At 48.9% G+C, this 17,121-nt stretch overlaps 1 protein-coding gene across 1 annotated transcript; it reads right to left on the bottom strand.

The window, feature by feature from the left end:
- Positions 1 to 6,959: 6,959 nt before the first annotated feature.
- Positions 6,960 to 16,413, bottom strand: LOC127315849 (uncharacterized). The gene is made up of 4 exons (XM_051346296.2): positions 14,533 to 16,413; positions 13,609 to 14,250; positions 12,847 to 13,458; positions 6,960 to 7,091 (listed from the first exon to the last, which is right to left on the bottom strand). The coding sequence occupies exons 1-4, from the start codon at positions 16,411 to 16,413 to the stop codon at positions 6,960 to 6,962; spliced, it is 3,267 nt and encodes a 1,088-aa protein (XP_051202256.2).
- Positions 16,414 to 17,121: the final 708 nt, after the last annotated feature.

Consider the following 17,121-nt stretch of genomic DNA (forward strand, 5'->3'; position numbering starts at 1 on the left):
AACGAAGCCGGCGGCATAGGAGGTCCACGTGCAGATGGCACAGGAGGGCCACGAGCAGCAAGAACAGAGGGAACCTCAAGAAGACCAGCACCACGAAGACGAGTCTCCTCGGCACGAAGCTCACCAAGTACCTCAGAGAGCGGAACACGACCACGGGCAAGCAGCTGGGCCCGGCGCGGCTCAAACTCCTTACGGAGCCGCGACAAGAACTCAAAAACGCACTGAAACTCCAGATCCGCGCGCACGATCGAGACAGAGGGACAGGTGGCACACACAGCTGTACGGAGAGAATCAAGCTGACGCCAAATAGCAGCACTCTGAGTGTAGAACTCATCAATAGTAGAATCACCCTGTTGAAGGGCATGCTCCTGGCGGACCACAGACAGGTAGAGAGCATCCCCAGACGGCTGATAGCGCTGACGAAGAAAAGCCCACTGAGCAGCAGCGGTGGGAAGACCCATAAACTCAGCAGCATACTGAGGCACCTCGAGTACACTCAGTGGATAGATGAGGATGCTCGGTCAGATCCAGCCGGTAAGTCGCAACGGCAGTAGAGTGGTCCTGGACCTTCCGGTCATAATCAGCCAGAGCAGTGTCATCAGCACTCTTGGCTGCATCCTTATCCGCCTGAGTAGCATCAGGGGCAAGGGCAATAGGTGGAGGTGCAACAGGCACCGTAGGAGCAACGGGGCGCGGCGGACAGGAGACCTCGCTAGAAAGAACACCCCAAAGATGAAGACCGCGCATGTGGACTCGCATGAAGGCAGCGAAATCAGGGTAATTCGCGCCATCAAAGATCACCGGGCAGCGAGGGATCGCAACATAGCCCGAGGAAGACATTGTTTTTTTTTTTTGCTTTTTTTCAGAGGGAAGTCAATGGACCAGGGAGATCGGCAGCCTGGCAGCACGGGCCAGCAGAGAACGACCGGGCGACGGCCTGGCAGGAGGCGTACGGGGGCACACGGAGATCGAGCGGAGGGAGGCCTGGCGATCGACGACCTGGCGGGCGGACTCGATCTCCTGGCGGGAGGCGGGCTCGATCGAGGCGTGGGAGACGGGGCGATCAGCACGGGCCAACAGAGAACGACCGGGCGACGGCCTGGCGGGCGACGGCCTGGCAGGAGGCGTACGGGGGCACGCGGAGATCGAGCGGAGGGAGGCCTGGCGATCGACGACCTGGAGGGCGAGCTCGATCTCCTGGCGCGGCCGGACCGGGAATCGGGCGGCGCAGTGTCGGGGACGGCCTCGCGCGGGCGGGTCGGGGAATCGAAGCAGGAGAGACTCGCGCGGGCGGGGGACTTGGAGATCGAAGGCAGAGAAGGCAGAGATCGAAGGAGATCGAAGCAGCAGACCAGGCAGGGGCGGCCTCGAGATCGATTAGGAGGGACGGACGGGCGACGGAACAAGCAACGTCGGCCGGGGAGGATCAATTTTGCTCTGATACCATGTTAGGGCAATATACTTGTTGTATTACCAGGGGGCCAAAGGCCACAATATATAGTACATGTACATGTGCACATATGCAGAAAGCCCCTAACATATGGGGAAACTACAAAATACAGATATATACATCTAACAGTGTCATCGACGACGACATCGTCGGGCCTTCCATGGCCGTCACCCGGCCTTGTTGTCTAGCACGAGGTAGACAACAAGGCTAGTTGTTAGTTGCATGCATAGGTTAGTGCAGCAGGGACCGTTGTGATCTGTTAACGTTGGCCGCATCGTGCGCGTAGGAGCGCGATGTGCGTGCGGCAGAGCGTGCAGATCGGGAGCGAGCTCGTGAGTGCATACGTGTGTGGGATAGTGGCCGAGGTGGGCAGCGTCGTGTGTGTGTCAACCTGTGCTGCGCTAGCCTGGGTATAAATACCCACCTTGTACTGCTCATCCTAGTACTAGAGTTAGCCATGTAGCCATTGTAAAGAAGAAGAAGAAGATTAGGGTGTTTTGAGCTCCCGTGGCGGCGTTCGTGCGCCGGAAAACTTTGTGTCCACTATTCTTCTTTCTTCCACCACCGTTCGTGAGTGTTCGTGAGTGAGCTGAGAGATCGAGGAGAGGGTGTAGCCTCGGGCTGCACCAACATTTGGTATTAGAGCCTCGTGGTTTAGGCCGTGTCGCGTGGTCAGTCCGCGACGAGCACGGCGAACACGGAGGCGGCGCGTTGTGATGCCCTATGTGTGGCGAGCGCGGTGGCGCGGCATGGAGGAGGCGTGGAGGTGTTGCGCGGTCACGGAGGCTGTAGCGGCGCCATGCAACGGCCATGGAAGCGGCGACCGGGTGAGCACGACGGCGACCGGCGTGTGTGTGCGCTCCGGTTGTCCCGTGTGTCATCAGGCGCGCGAGCTGGGACATGCGGATCATGGCGGAGCTCGAGTGAAGCAAGAAAGCCATTAGTGCGGCAGGCGTCAGTGCGCCGGGAAGATGGTGGCTGCGACGGCGTGTGGCGCTGTCTCATGATCACGAGTTCAAGATTAGAAGGGAAAATGTTAGTAGTAATCATAAATAGACTAGTTGTTAGTTGCATGCATAGGTTAGTGCAACAGGGGTCGTTGTGATCTGTTGATGTTGGCCGCATCGTGCGTAGGAGCACGCTGTGCATGCGGCAGAGCGTTTAGATCGAGAGCGAGCTGATGAGTGCATACGTGCGTGAGATAGTGATCGAGGTGGGCATCGTCGTGTGTGTGCACATGTGCTGTGCTAGGCTGGGTATAAATACCCACCTTGTACTGCTCATCCTAGTACTAAAGATAGCCATGTAGCCATTGTAAAGAAGAAGATTAGGGTGTTTTGAGCACCCGTGGCAGTGTTCGTGCGCCGAAATTTTTTGTGTCCACTGTTCTTCTTTCTTCCAACATCGTTGGTGAGTGTTCGTGAGTGAGCTGAGAGATCGAGGAGAGGGTGCGGCCTCGGGCTGCACCAACAGTCTTGTTCAGCATGTCAACCACGATGATCCTTGTGTCATCGATGACGACATCGTCGGGGCCTCCACGGCCATCACCCGGCCTTGTTGTCTAGCACGAGGTAGACAACGTTGGGATCTTCCATGCTCACGACCGGGCTCTCCGGCTCGACGCGCCCGAGATCGCTGTACCCCTGCAGATCCCAGAGCTCGCCTTCTTCCATGGTGCTCTCCTTCTCTCACGTCATGCTGGTGCAAACGAAGAGGAAACGGGCGAGTTGCAGCCCGAGCTACGTATAGCTTGCCTGGTGCACGTGCACCAGGGTCCAAAAGAAATTAGCAGCGACTATGCCATATGCTAGGAGCGGTGCACCAGGTTACAGCATGCGTTGTGCACCAGGTCGCACCAAATCTTGTTACGCCCTTGTCCGGTCGTGTGTGTGGGCTGGGCCTGTAGCGAACGGGCCGGCCGGAGACGGCTGATCGATCACGCATAGACACATTTTCACTCCTCAGGTAGGCTAAAAAAAACATTTTCACTCCTCAGGTACACGTATCTGCTCCCCACGACGAGGAGACTCGCTCTGGACTGGGCAATGACACGACGGCGGACGGCCGCGTCGGCCGGACTGGGTATGGCCATGGCTGCGCCCTGCTCTTCAGCCTCAAAATAATCGAGGATCCGAGTACCGGTGACGCGCCCATAAGTCAACCCTAACTGCTTGCAATCCCAGTCCAAGGTATTAGATCTAAGACGCTCTAATTCTTCGATTCGTTTGTTCTAATATCTTGTACACTATTGTTGTTAACTGAACAGTTGATTTATTTCTGTAATCTAGTTTCAGTGAGAATGCCATTTCATAGGTGGAGATAGAACAAATGACCAAAGGAACCAACGATCAAGTGGTTGATCGCAAATATTGAAAGGTAACACTCTCTAACTTAAAGCAATTATATCTAGTAAATTTATTTCTTATAATCTGAACTCACATTGCAATTTTTCTTATGTTATGGAGAGCGCAAAGTTAGATCATGTACAAATTTTACTACTTGCATTGATAATCTTTTGAAGTCATATCATCACTAGTTTGTTCATTTTGGCACAACTATGCTTTTTTGAGTGTCATTAGCATTAATTTATTCATTACGAAAATAACTTCATCGCCTTTATTAGTTAGTTTATGGTATGTGTTTTGTTTTATAGAATTCTATATGTTGAATATGTTAAACGCAAAACTGTGATTATATCTTTGGGTTCAACCACATACAATCGCTATGTAAAAGTTGTGCACCATGGTAAATTTTTCCCAGCTTCGCCCCTGTGAGCACCTCAACGAACCTCACGACGGCGCCGCCCTCGGTCGCGCACACATTCCGGAAGAACGCGTGCGGGCACCCTCTGGTGCCGAGCTCGCGATCGGCGGGGTTGCCGGAGGGGATCCTCACGGGCAGCCGGACGTACCGGAGCTCGGGGCGCTCGCTAATCACGTCGGCGAACAGAATGCCCCGGAGAAAGTCGACGTAGCATAGGGAGTCGCCGCAGGGGACCACCGCGTCGGTTTCCCACCAGCTCAATTCCTCGGCTTGCCCCTTCTCGTAGCGGATCCGGGGCCGTGTGACTACCCAGTGGTCTGGGCTGCAGGACCTGAGCATGCAGAGCTGAGCTTCCAACGGAGCACCATCGACATCATCGTCTTCCGGCCGCAACTGGAGGTCCGCGACCACGAATTCGCCATCTCCACGGCATATGAGGCCAATGTCAGTAAGCGCGAGCATGTGCTCCCACCCGCTGAGGCCCTCGACTGCCATTTTGTGGTGGCAAGCGGGGAGTCGCCTGAGCGACGGCGGCCGTCCAGCAGGGTGGACCGTGTAGACGTAGAAGTCTGCATGGGTGGTTTCGAAATCGAAGAGGGCGAGCTTCATAAGGATGACGTTGCCGTGGGCGGCCACGACTAGTGGTTCCACCCGGTACGACGGATTTTCTTGCGTTCTTCTTCTCTCCTCGTTCGACGGCGTCCACCGGACGTAAATGCGCGAGGCCCCCGGAGCGAGCACGGCGCGGAACGGCGGAAGGCGACGCGGATGGGATCGCCCTCGGAGGTCTCCCCGTCGGCGATGGTCAGACGGAAGAGATCCTTGGGGTAATCTAGGGTTGACCTGCGGTAATTGAGGCGAGTTTTCCGGTCGAGCATCACCCAGCTGGGGTAGCGATGGGAGGACGACGATGTGGCCTTGGCTGCCGGCGACGACATGTCGTACTTGTCCATGATGCGGCCGCTGGGAGGAGTAGGTCTTGGATGTCGCCGACGTGTCGATTAGATTCAGAGAACTCCTTGATATAGCGAGATCATACGCAGGGCCGTACCTGAGATTTTGGTGGCCCTGTACAGAATCTAAAACTAGACCCTATATATACTAAGAAGAGATAACCACAACAATATTATTCTCCAATATTTATACCTCAAATGCAATACTTTCCAGAAAATACTAGTATATCTCTTAAAAAATGACACCCTAAATACTTTGTAGTATGTGTTAATATATGAAACTAATATTTTGATTGATCAAGTGAAAATAAGGTAATGATGTTTTTTTATGAATTTTACTAGCATATCCATGTATATATGGTGGAACCAAAAGCCAACATGATGTTCAAAAATATGTATTGTTCCTCTAAACTACAAATCTATCACCTAGTTTTAAGCATATTTTTTTCTAGTATAGAAATCACGTTTAGAGAGAAATAAATGTACAGTTAGACAGTTGAACCTGGATACGTACATGTAATTGGACGTTGAGAGAGTCCAGCTCAGCATTGTTGCTTCTGGTTGCTTAAGCTGTAATTAGTACCATTAAATACTAGTATTACTCCTACAAAAGAATTAATTGGGGGCCCTAATTATTTGGAGGTCGTGTGCCATCGCACCTTCTGCACACCCTTCCGGTACGGGCCTGATCATACGTACGAGGCCATTGGGTCAGTTTGTACCCGAGACGGAATATGCAACTTTAATTGCAATACCAAAAAAAGGAGAACATGACATATCGGAATGGGAGACCACAGAGGAGACCAGCTGGGGTAGCGCTAGGACGCAACGTGCACACCAGACCGGCGACCCTGGCGATTCTCGAGCGATTCCGCACCGCCGCTGCCTCTCTCCCCGCCCTGATCTCTCGCCGCCGCTGGTACTCACCGGTGCGCCCCGCGGATCAACATGTCGACTCCGAAGTGGACGGCGGGCTTCCCGTCGTTCGCAGAGGAAAGGAAGATGGGGGAGGAGAGGGCGAGAAGGGAGAAGGAAGCTAAGATGGCAGAGGGGAGGAAGCAGGTGCTGCTGCGGTGGAAGCTGCTGATCCTCCAAATCAGCTTGGCGTCGCTGTGGGCGGTCGCGCAGATGGAGAAGGGGTGGCGGCCTCAGCTCTCGGGGCAGGGTCTCGAGGAGCAGGTAGCTGCGGCGCTGGTGATGATAGGGTTGAAGGATCCCGAAGACCTGAAGCGGCTAATGGTGGAGCAAGGGCTGGAGGATCTGGAGAATTGGACGTCGTGATGACCTCGATCCGGGGCTCGCCGCTGAGGCCTTCTCCGTTTATGCTCGGCGGTGAGGGTTTGAGGGCCGAGGGCTCTGCTGGTCCTCGAAGCTCTGCGGCTTCTCGGCGGCGGATGGAGAGGATTCGAAGGGGAAATCCGTCCCCGACGAGGAGCTTTTCGCCGGAGAGGTTGGGGGAAGCTTGGAGAAGCCCCCAGAGGTGGGCCCCACTGCGCAACCGCTCCTTGTTGGCAGCCATGGGTGGCCGTCGGTTAGATCCTCCTGATCGAAATCGGGCCGTTGGTGGCCTCTCAGGGCTGGCGGGTTTTAGGAGTACGTCTTCAGTGTTGGATATAACGGTGGCTTCATCGGCAGTCTCGGACAATAATCGCCTGGTCGGATCTAGGGTTCCGCCTGGCTCCCAGACTCTTGTCTGGGTTAGGAAGGATCTGATCCAGTCAAAATATTTCACTCCAGCCGATTATCATCCCGCCGGAACTGGTTTCCTTCCCAAGCTGACCGTGATCAAGCTCTCAGATTTGTGGGGAGCCGTAGAAGGGAGGAGATTGTTCGTGGAGGTTGTCAAGATGATGGGAGGAGGTCGAGGTGTGGGGAGAGTTGGGGGAGGCCTGGAGGTGGTCGAGGCCCTGGTGGTGGCCGTTCTCCTGCAGTGACAACTGCGACAGCGAACACGGCTGCAACCTCCCTTGGCGCCGCTCCTGATCTGGTCCCTGTCAAGACTGAGTTCCCTCAACCTATAGCACCCTACCTTTAAATAAAGGCAAGATACATGTGTATAGTGCTATTCCCGGGATCACTGATAGCACACACATTACAAAATATAGTAATCATTGCAATAGTATCAAATTACTGCATCGTTGATCCAGAGGGTACAATAAAACCTTACAATTGGCATAGTCACATGGACTAGCTCCGAACAAACACAGCGGAAAGTAAATCAGCAATGAGCCTTCATCATCTTCATGTGCCACAGGCAGTCATGTCGGAATGTAGACTCGAGATCCTACCACGTACTTCTCCTCAGAAAATCCTGCACGTTTGAATATGCAGCCCCACGAATGGAGGTCAGTACAATGATGTACTGGCAAATGACACTTATATGGTGGCAGTTTTGGGCATGACTATCTACATGATATTTGGCAAGTGGAGTTTAGGCAAATTTGCATAAAGCCGATTTTATCCTATATTTTATTTCAAAACAAAACGTTTCGAAAATCCTTTGAATGACATTATGAAATCACACCATGGTTAAATCCTCCATGGGTTTTAGAATAATCACATGGTTACATCTCCCATGAGTTTTCAAAGGTTGATCAGATTTTAATTACATTCAGAAAACAATGATGAGATTCTTCCGTACATTCCCTGCCTAGAAAGCTCAAATTGTCCGTAACCGGGGACACGGCTAAGATCTTAGGTTTACTCTCGAGAGGTTGTGCACTTTCACCTTACGACCCACCCTTCCCAAGAGAAGAATGAGACAAGATCTTTCAGAAGAAGGTTTCAACCATACTAGCATAGACTCATACCCATTTGGCCGCAGCCACATCTTCCTGTCTATCAAACAAGTTGGACCTCACAACTTACTTAATCCCGGCAGAGCCCATAATACCATAAGGCTGCACTGGAAGCTAACTAAGACATGGACGACATAGTAATCTCTTTAATCCTGGGTGGCCATCCACAAGTGAAACTCACAGGCTTAAAACCATTAAAGATAATAACCCCCCGCACGATCCCCTGGTGAAAACCAGAGGTGCAGTCTAGGGCAACCACTATTCAACTGCGTACTCTCAGGTACCCACCTGCCACTGGTTTCTCCAGGGTCGGAGCCCTGAGCAGCCGCCCACCACACAACCAATCCACCCAGGTGATTCATTAAGGTTGTAAATTTTAATTCTCAATTCTCACAATCCAAAATAATCAAAACAGCAGTGGCATTTTGTTATTGCTAGGCAAACTAAGAATCCTAGCAAGGGTTCATGGTGGCTACACACTACTGGGATTGATAAGCATAGCATAACTTTCGAAAATAAAATCCTACCATGCATACTAGTTTGAAAAACACTAATGCATAACAAAATAGGTAGGAATTGAGTGTCACTTGCCTTTTGGTAGTCGAAGCGTGTTCACTTCTCTTAATCAAAATACGCGCCTCTCCGTACGAACTATAATATAAAATATAGCACAACATAAACACACCATTTAACAACAATAAATCAAACCAAGCAAACAAGTAGTTATTCATTGTGTTTTAGTCATCGGATAAAGAAGATATGGCATGAGGTATGGCTTGCAAGACACAACTGTGAGAGTTTGGACGGAAAGTCACATGATCAGAAAGAATTGAATAATCTAAGATATAAATGAAGATTACTTATGCTTTACAAAAGCATGAAAAGAATTCGGAACGACTTATGTGAATTGAACCACATAAGTGACAAATAGTGCAACACAAATGCTATTGAATAAGTGTGACAACAATTACTCAAAACGGTATAAATTACACATAGGCTTGAGTATGGAGTTGTGACATATTGAATTACTCAATTAACTCATTTGTAAGTTGAATAGATTTAAACTAAGTCAAAGGAGTGAATGAAAATGCATTTGGATAGACACGATATTGGTTCAAGGTAAAGTGTCTAGTGGTATTGGTGTGTGGATGTGATCATGAGTTTCACCTTCACCAAGAAATCATGTTGAGAAAGAAATATAGAAAACAATAATGGATATATACTCAAATTCTCATATTTGAATTTGAATATTTGCAAAGCGATTCAAATATTTTGGACGGTGGTGCTATTGGATGAAGTACCGTAAAGCAAGGCTTATGCAATTGACATAGTGTGACAACACTTATCAGATTAGCACAAGGTCACACATAGCATTGGATATGAACTAATGATATAGTGAACTATTCAATAACTCATTTGAAATTTGAATAGTTCGAACTAAGTGGAAGGAATGAATGACATGTGGTTGTATAGGCATGAATGATATCGGGATTTGGTTCGTGGGGCCTAATGGATAACAAAGGTTCATCACATGTGATATGGGGTAGAGTATCTCCACCCTACTAAAGCAATGTAAAAATCCAAACTAGGACATGTCACACTTTACTCAAATAACTCAATTGTTATTTGAATAACATGAATTAGACAACCAGGGGCAAGCTATGCATTATCTGTGAACATGATAAAGAATTATAACTGGTCCTGGAAGATGGGTATGATCATAAAGATCATTTTAGCTAAAGAAACTATGTCGAAACCAGTTATAGGACTAAACCTTTCGCGAAAAGTCATTACAAGAAGTTTTCCGGATGGAAGAACTTTCTACACGGAAGTTGTAGAGAATTTCATTACAAACGTATCGCCAAAAGAATTTCTCGGAAAAAATTGATAGGATTTATTTTATAGACGATATTGCGGATCAAAGGGATACCGCGGAAATAAATTGGGCGAAATTGCCAAGCAACATGTCTAAGATAATCTACGTGACTTGCTGATTCCAACGGTATATGGTTTGTCGAAATCCGACGGATAGAACTTAAGATATGAATTTTACAAAACTAGACAGAAGCGGTTATAGTTCTAATGGGGTACGAAAAGTTGTCCGAACGAGTTGCTCGGATGGAAAAACTTCTTACACGAAAGTTGTAGAGGATCTAATTACAAACTTAACGGAAGAACTACTATTTTAAATAAACAGAGGTGTAGATCTAAAGAAAATAAAATTGCGAAGTTGCGTATCCAGTGTACGTAAAAAAGCGAGAAAAAAAATCATTACCGGACGAGGGTTGCGGATGTTGCACAGTGTTCGCGTCGAAAGAGCAGCTATCACGAGACAGCAATGGTGGCTCGCGCGAGGCAGAAAATCGAAGCCCCTATGCGCGGCCTGTGTCACGCGAGAAATAGAGAGAGGCGTGGCTGCCTGGGGTGTGTGTCGAGGGGCTCCCAGGGGCTGCTATTTATAGTCTCTAGGCTGGAGGAAATTTACTTAAGATGGCGGTGTGGGACTAAGAGCATCCCCACTCGTTGGCGCTCCCCACGCCCAAATCCGGCGAAATTTTCGTCCGGATTGGAGGAAGATTTGGCGTGGGGAGGAGTAGTTTCCCAGTCGTGTGCTCCCCAAGCGGCGTTTCTCGGGGAAAAAGAGGATGGCTCGGGGAATCCGGACGAAAGAGGAGACACGTGGCCGTGGGCGGTTGGTTTAGCTTCATCCGGAGTCCCCGGGAGACCCCCGGGAAACCGAGGATGGCATGGGGAGTCCGGACGAAAATAGGCTCAAATCCGGACCAAAACGAGGAACCGGGGGCCTGGGTGGGCCGTTTTTCGCCGTCCGGATGAAAAAGTGGCCGTGGGGGGCTCTGTGGGGAGACGAGTGGAGATGCTCTAAAGGAAAAGCAAAAGGCAGCGGCGTGCGTGCGCGCTGTGCGGCTGCTGGCGGCGCGCGATGTGGGCTGGGGAAGCGGCCTGGGCGCTGGGGCGAGCTGGGCTGGCGCGGGGAGCTGGGCCGGGGCAGCTGCTGGGCCAGGAGGTCGGGTGGGCTGGCGGGGCGGGAGCGGCGCTGGGTCGGGGCGAGCTGGGCCGTTTCGGCCGGGTGGTCCGTTCGGCCTGGCCGCTCTTTGTTTTTTTTTTCAGAAATTGAAAATACATGATTGGAAGCTCAAAAAAAAAATCGGAAAAATGCAAATAAGATACCGTTGGATTCGTTATGAAAAAATACTTCAATATGAGACATAATTTGGAATAAAATATAAACTTTATAAAACCAAAATTTGATATACATGTCTATGTGACTATAGTGTCCTTTTATGGTTTAAACTATTTTCTTCAAATAATTTTTTTTATAAGTTTCAAAACCTTTGAATGAAATAAAGCATTGTTGGAAAATCTTTTGAAAACCAAGTTTTATGAAAACTCTATATTATGAGAAACCTTTTTAATATCCCTTTGTGAAAAATAAAATAACCATTATATACATTTGGCCTATAGGTTTGATTTTGAAAATACTTTAAAGCCAAAAGTATTTGAAAACACTATTTTGGAATTAACTTGTAAATAACTTTAAAAAGTTTTAATTCTTTGTGAATTTTCAATCAGGTTCAAGCAATCAAGCATTAATTTTATTTTTATTTCACATTCTAAAATTTTGAAAATTTTGGGATGTGACAGACTACCACCCTTAAAAGAAATCTCATCCTCGAGATTTGAGAAAGGCTAGAAAGAAAAAGGTTTGGGTTAAAGTCTTCTAATAGGTTCATGCTCACTATTGCTTTCTTTTCAAACATCTCCGAGGAGATTTCAAAAGTTATCCTTGGGCTTTGAAAACGTTACACTAAACCATATACCATCAACTGTATCCATTCATATGATAGTACTCCCCCCATGGAAATTATCCTTTACTTGAGTATACTCATGGGGAACTCTTTGTGATACCTACTCCAAGTACCATCTGGTGTCTATGCATAATCTAAGGGTACGGCTTCTACCACCCTTAAAAGCGACTTTTGTAGGTAGTCTTAGGTCTTGGGTTTAGGCTAAGATCATTCTGGTATGAGTTGGCTCATCCGAGGATAAGACTTGACAATAGGTCATATTTGGAAAACATCTATGGCTTAGGGCTTGTGAGTTAAAATTCAATAGGTGAATGTTTATTCACATATAGTGAACAACATATATCTCCAAGGTGAATCGAATAGGTTTTCTTCATAGAAGTGCTTCTAATCCAAATGGTCGGTTGTTAAACTACTTCTGACACTGATGGTCACTCCTTGGGTCTATTAGGAGACCAAGATGAGAGAACTTCATGACTTTTCTCATCTTTGTTTATTGGTGTATTTGACGGTCTTCCACTATCTTCATCCAGTAGTTGGGTGTTCATTCTAACCGTAATCCTACGGTTGGCAGCACCTGCCTACTATAATTGTATAATACTTCTCCACCCTAAGGTCCAGGCTTAACATCGACGTCTCTCTTGTAGGTACGTCTCTCTAGATTTACCATTCCTCATAACAAGAGCGAACAATATGAGTAGTTGTCATGGGGGCCAATCCATGTCGCACCCAATCATTTCCTTGTTTTCAGTTTGGTATATCTCGTATTCTAACTCTTGGTCAACCTCACAAGTTTTGACAAAATCCTCCATGGAGAATTGAATCAATGTTTCAATCCCCATTATTGACCTGTTTTGAAAACATTTCTATCGATCCCTAACTTGGGTTTTGCGTATCTCACACTCTAGGCTTCTTCATCTTGATAGTAAACATCTTTTTTTTTTTGAGAATCAGCTGCGATTTTATTGCATCAACGAAACATCCAAATCAAGAGAGTTTACAATATTCGCCGGTGGATCACCCAACCACACCCTAGACGTTTTATTCTCGCAGCCTACTTTCGCTAAATCATGCGCGGTTCCATTAGCTGTCCGTGTAACAGCAACCACAGAGGAATTCCTGAAGCCTAGCAGAAGCTCCTTGATTTCCTCCACAAGTGGACCATGAAATGATCGGTCCTTCTCCTCTTTCCGCAGCTTGGCCATAACCCCTGTAGAGTCCGTTTCCAGGATCACCTTCGACGCTTGTATCTCCTTCGCCAGCATCAGGCCTCGTCTACACGCCAGAAGCTCCGCCCTATCCGCATCAGCAACATGGGTTAAAAAATGGCATGCTCCCGCGATGAAGCTACCATGGTGGTCTCTGATAATCACACCTCCCCCTCCGTTGCCTTCGCTTTGCCGGTACGCTCCATCAGTGTTCACCTTGACCCAGCTCGCTTCTGGAGCTCTCCACCGTTCCACCACTCTGGTCGTTGGGCGCGGTGCGACAGCCTTAAGGTTTCTCCATTCCTCCACAGCAGCTACGACTTTCTGAACAATTTGTCCCGGATCCTGTATCCGTTGTACTTCCCTCGCATCATTCCGAGCCAGCCAGAGGTTATATATCAGATTGAACGCCCAGGCCATCTGATCATCATTCACTTTTCCAATCCAATCTAGTATCCAACCCTTCAGTTCAGCATGGCAGACCAAAGTTTTTAGTGGAGGCTCCCAACGATGGCCTACTCGTTCAGCCAGCAACGCCCACGCCTACGCCGAGTGATGGCAGGTCCAGAACCGGTGTATCAAGCTTTCAGTTCTGCCGCATACTAGACAGACCACGCCGTCTTTAATCTTCCTATGACTAAGCTCGGATCCCACCGCTAGACCATTCTCAATCAGCCGCCACATGTGCACCTTAATCTTCCCTGGAACTTGCGCCGCCCATAAGGCAAGCCAGCCCTTGTGCTTCTCCACCGAACTTGAGGATTCAGCAGCTCCACTTCGGTCTCTTTTCCTCTGAACAGCCAGGTGATATGCAGACTTCACGGAGAGGATACCATTCTTCGTATGATTCCATGCCACAAAGTCATGTGAATTCGGTTTACCAACCGGGGTGCAAAGAATATCTGCAACATCCAAGTCAAAGAAATGTTGCTTGACCATTTCTTCATTCCACTCGCCCCCTTCCTCTGAAATAAAATCGCTCAGCTTGTCCGGGCAACTCTCCTCCCGCCGTCCCAGTGGACGCTTCGCCCCAACTCTTGGTATCCAATTGTCCTTACTGACCGAAATAGATGAGCCATCACCTATCCTCCAGATAATTCCCTCCTTCAATAATTGCCTCCCGTGTATAATTCCACTCCAGGTATATGATGCTCGTTTAGGACAGCTTGCTGTCAAGAACTCCCCATCTTTGAAATACCTGGCTTTAAGCACTCGTGCACACAAAGAGGCCGGTTGCGTGATCATCCTCCATCCCTGTTTTGCAAGGAACGCTTGGTTGAAACACATAAAATCTCGAAAACCCAAGCCTCCTTGTTCCTTTCTCTTGCACATCCTTTCCCAGCTAACCCAATGCACTTTCTTTTGGTTGTCCGTGTCACCCCACCAAAAATTTGAGGAAATGGAACTCAGTTGTGTGCAAAGCTTCTTAGACAACATGAAACAACTCATAGTATAGGCAGGAACAGCTTGCAAAATCGATTTTACTAAGATCCCTTTTCCTTCCTTCGACAATCCTTGGCCTTTTAGGCCCTTTACCTTTCCCCACGTCCTCTCCCGCAGGTGCTTAAAACAGCCTTCCTTGGATCTCCCTACAACAGTTGGCAAGCCCAAGTACTTCTCCCATAGAGCTTCCGCCGCAATCCCCATAATTTCCTTCAGACTTTCTTTGACCTCCTCCTTACATCCTTTACAAAAAAACATAGAAGATTTCTGGAGATTTACTTTTTGTCCTGAACTAACTTCATAGTCCTGCAGAATTCGCCTCAGAGTTTGCATGCTAGTAGTGGTTGCCTCCAGAAATACGACGCTGTCGTCGGCAAACAGGAGATGGGTAATATGCGGGCCACTAACACCAAACTGAACTCCTCTCAGAAGGTTCTCATGTTGTGCTTGTTTTAGCAGCGCCGAAAACCCCTCAACGCAGAACAAGAATAAGTAGGGCGAGATCGGATCCCCTTGCCTTAGTCCTCGGGTCGGGACAAACCCATCCGAAAGTCCCCCATTTAGCTTGACCCTAAACCTCTCCGAGGTGATGCACGTCATGACCATTCTGATCCATTCATGAGAAAACCCTAGCTTCTGCATCATCTTCTCCAGAAATATCCACTCTACCCGATCGTACGCTTTGACCATATCCAATTTTACCGCGCACAGCGGCGTCTTCCGTTTCCTCGTCCGAATGGCCTGAGTACACTCATAAGCTATAAACACATTGTCCGTGATTAGTCTTCCAGGGACAAACGCGCTCTGTTCCTCCGAAATAAGAATTGGGAGAATCCTCTTCAAGCGGTTCGCCAACACTTTCGACGCAATTTTATATAGCACATTGCACAGGCTAATGGGACGGAATTGGACCAGCGATTCCGGCGAATTTACCTTCGGTATTAGGACAAGGACTGTATCATTGAAGTCGGGAGGACATTCTTCACCTGCCAGAAACTCCTTGACCGCAGAAATCACGGCCTCTTTGACGTCCGCCCAGTGGCGTTGGAAGAAAAGGGCAGGAAGCCCATCAGGTCCCGGAGACTTTGTTGGACCCATTTGAAATAAAGCTGCCTCTATTTCTTTGTCCGATACCACAGCCGTCAAAGATTGATTCATCTGTTCAGTGACAAAGCCAGGAATCTGATCTAAAATACGATCCATCTCAGATGATCCTTCAGACCTGTATAAGTCGGCGTAGAAGGCCTGTGCCATTCTCCGCATTCCTTCATCAGTATCACAACGACTACCGTCAGGACGTTTCAGAAATTTAATTGTATTCTTTCTACGCCTGTGCGTTGCTCTATTCTGAAAATATCTAGTGTTCCGATCACCCTCCTTGAGCCAGTCTTGCCTTGAACGCTGCTTGTACATTACTTCCTCTGTCTCATACATCTCATGGAGACGACGCTCCATGTTCCGAACCTCCGGTGAGGGATCGGCGACAATAGCATGCATCTTAGCGTCTTCAAGCGCCTCCTTCAACCTTCTAATCTCTTGCCGAACAGAGCCAAATGTGTTATAGCTCCAGGCCTTCATGGTCTTAGAAACTTCCTGTAGCCGGAGCCACAGACCCCTAATTCCTCCACCATGGCTGCCAGTGAATTGCCACGCCTCCCTCACCATAGAATCATACTCTGCGTGCCTTGTCCACATCTCCTCGTACATAAATCCCCTTGGTTGCAAGCAAGGCCGGCTGTCCGGCTCAGCAGCAACTTTGATAAGTAAAGCCATATGATCAGACTCCTCTGTGATCAGGTGTTTTACACACGTTAGGGGAAACATGGTAATAAAGTCATCATTTGCTGTAGCACGATCTAGTCTAGCCTGTACATTAGCTTGACCCTCTCGTTTGTTGTCCCAAGTAAAAGGGTAGCCTGAGAAGCCCAAATCAGCAAGACGGCAGTCCGTCAAGCAATCTCTGAATTTTGCCATTTGCGATTCATTACGTGGATTCGCTCCCCGCTGTTCATCTTGATGAAGAATTTCATTAAAGTCTCCCGCGCACAGCCAGGGGAGGTTGTCCTGTGCTCTAAGGTACCTTAACACTTCCCATGTCTTGGTCCTTAGCTCAGTTCGCGGTTCGCCGTATATACCAGTGAATCTCCACACCCCAGCCTCTGTTTTGATTTCAGCATCGATGTAGTACTGACACCAGGGCCGGACCGCTACCTCCACTCCATCTCGCCACCATAAGGCCAGACCCCCCTTTTCCTTTTCCCTCCACACACACTCCATGCCGAAATCCCAAGCTCCATTGTAATTTCTCCATGATTTGCTTCTTTTGCTTTGTCTCGAACAGGAAAACCACCGCTGGGTTGTATGACCTAGCCAGGTCTCTGAGTTCGCCCACTGCCGCGTCCAACCCCAGTCCGCGACAGTTTAGGCTCAAAATATTCATTGGCCTCGGCGGCCCTGCCCTGCAGGGTCCGCCGCTGGATTCTTTGGGTCTTCAAGTCTGTCAAAAACGGAGTTTGTACGTTGCCTTTTTCCTGCTGACTCCGACGTTCCTTCCCCTACGACTCTAACCTCCACCGGCAGCCACACTTGCTTCGGTCCCCTTTTTTTGCTCCCCATGCCCAGTGGCACAGAGGAGGTATTCGTGGCAGCCCCAGCAGCTCGTGGCCAGCGCGTAAAGGTACC

Source organism: Lolium perenne, chromosome 7 (assembly GCF_019359855.2).
Source record: "Lolium perenne isolate Kyuss_39 chromosome 7, Kyuss_2.0, whole genome shotgun sequence".
Classification (NCBI taxonomy): Eukaryota; Viridiplantae; Streptophyta; class Magnoliopsida; order Poales; family Poaceae; genus Lolium; species Lolium perenne.

What these genes read in the sequence shown, in the direction of transcription:
- LOC127315849 (XM_051346296.2), bottom strand. Translation starts at nt 16,413, where the DNA reads ATGGCAAAATTCAGAGATTGCTTGACGGACTGCCGTCTTGCTGATTTG. An exon ending in GGAAGATTAAAGACGGCGTG is followed by an intron (nt 13,459 to 13,608) that starts GTCTGTCTAGTA and finishes GCTGAACTGAAG; the next exon opens with GGTTGGATACTAGATTGGAT. An exon ending in CCGCGCATGATTTAGCGAAA is followed by an intron (nt 7,092 to 12,846) that starts GTAGGCTGCGAG and finishes TTGTCACTGCAG; the next exon opens with GAGAACGGCCACCACCAGGG.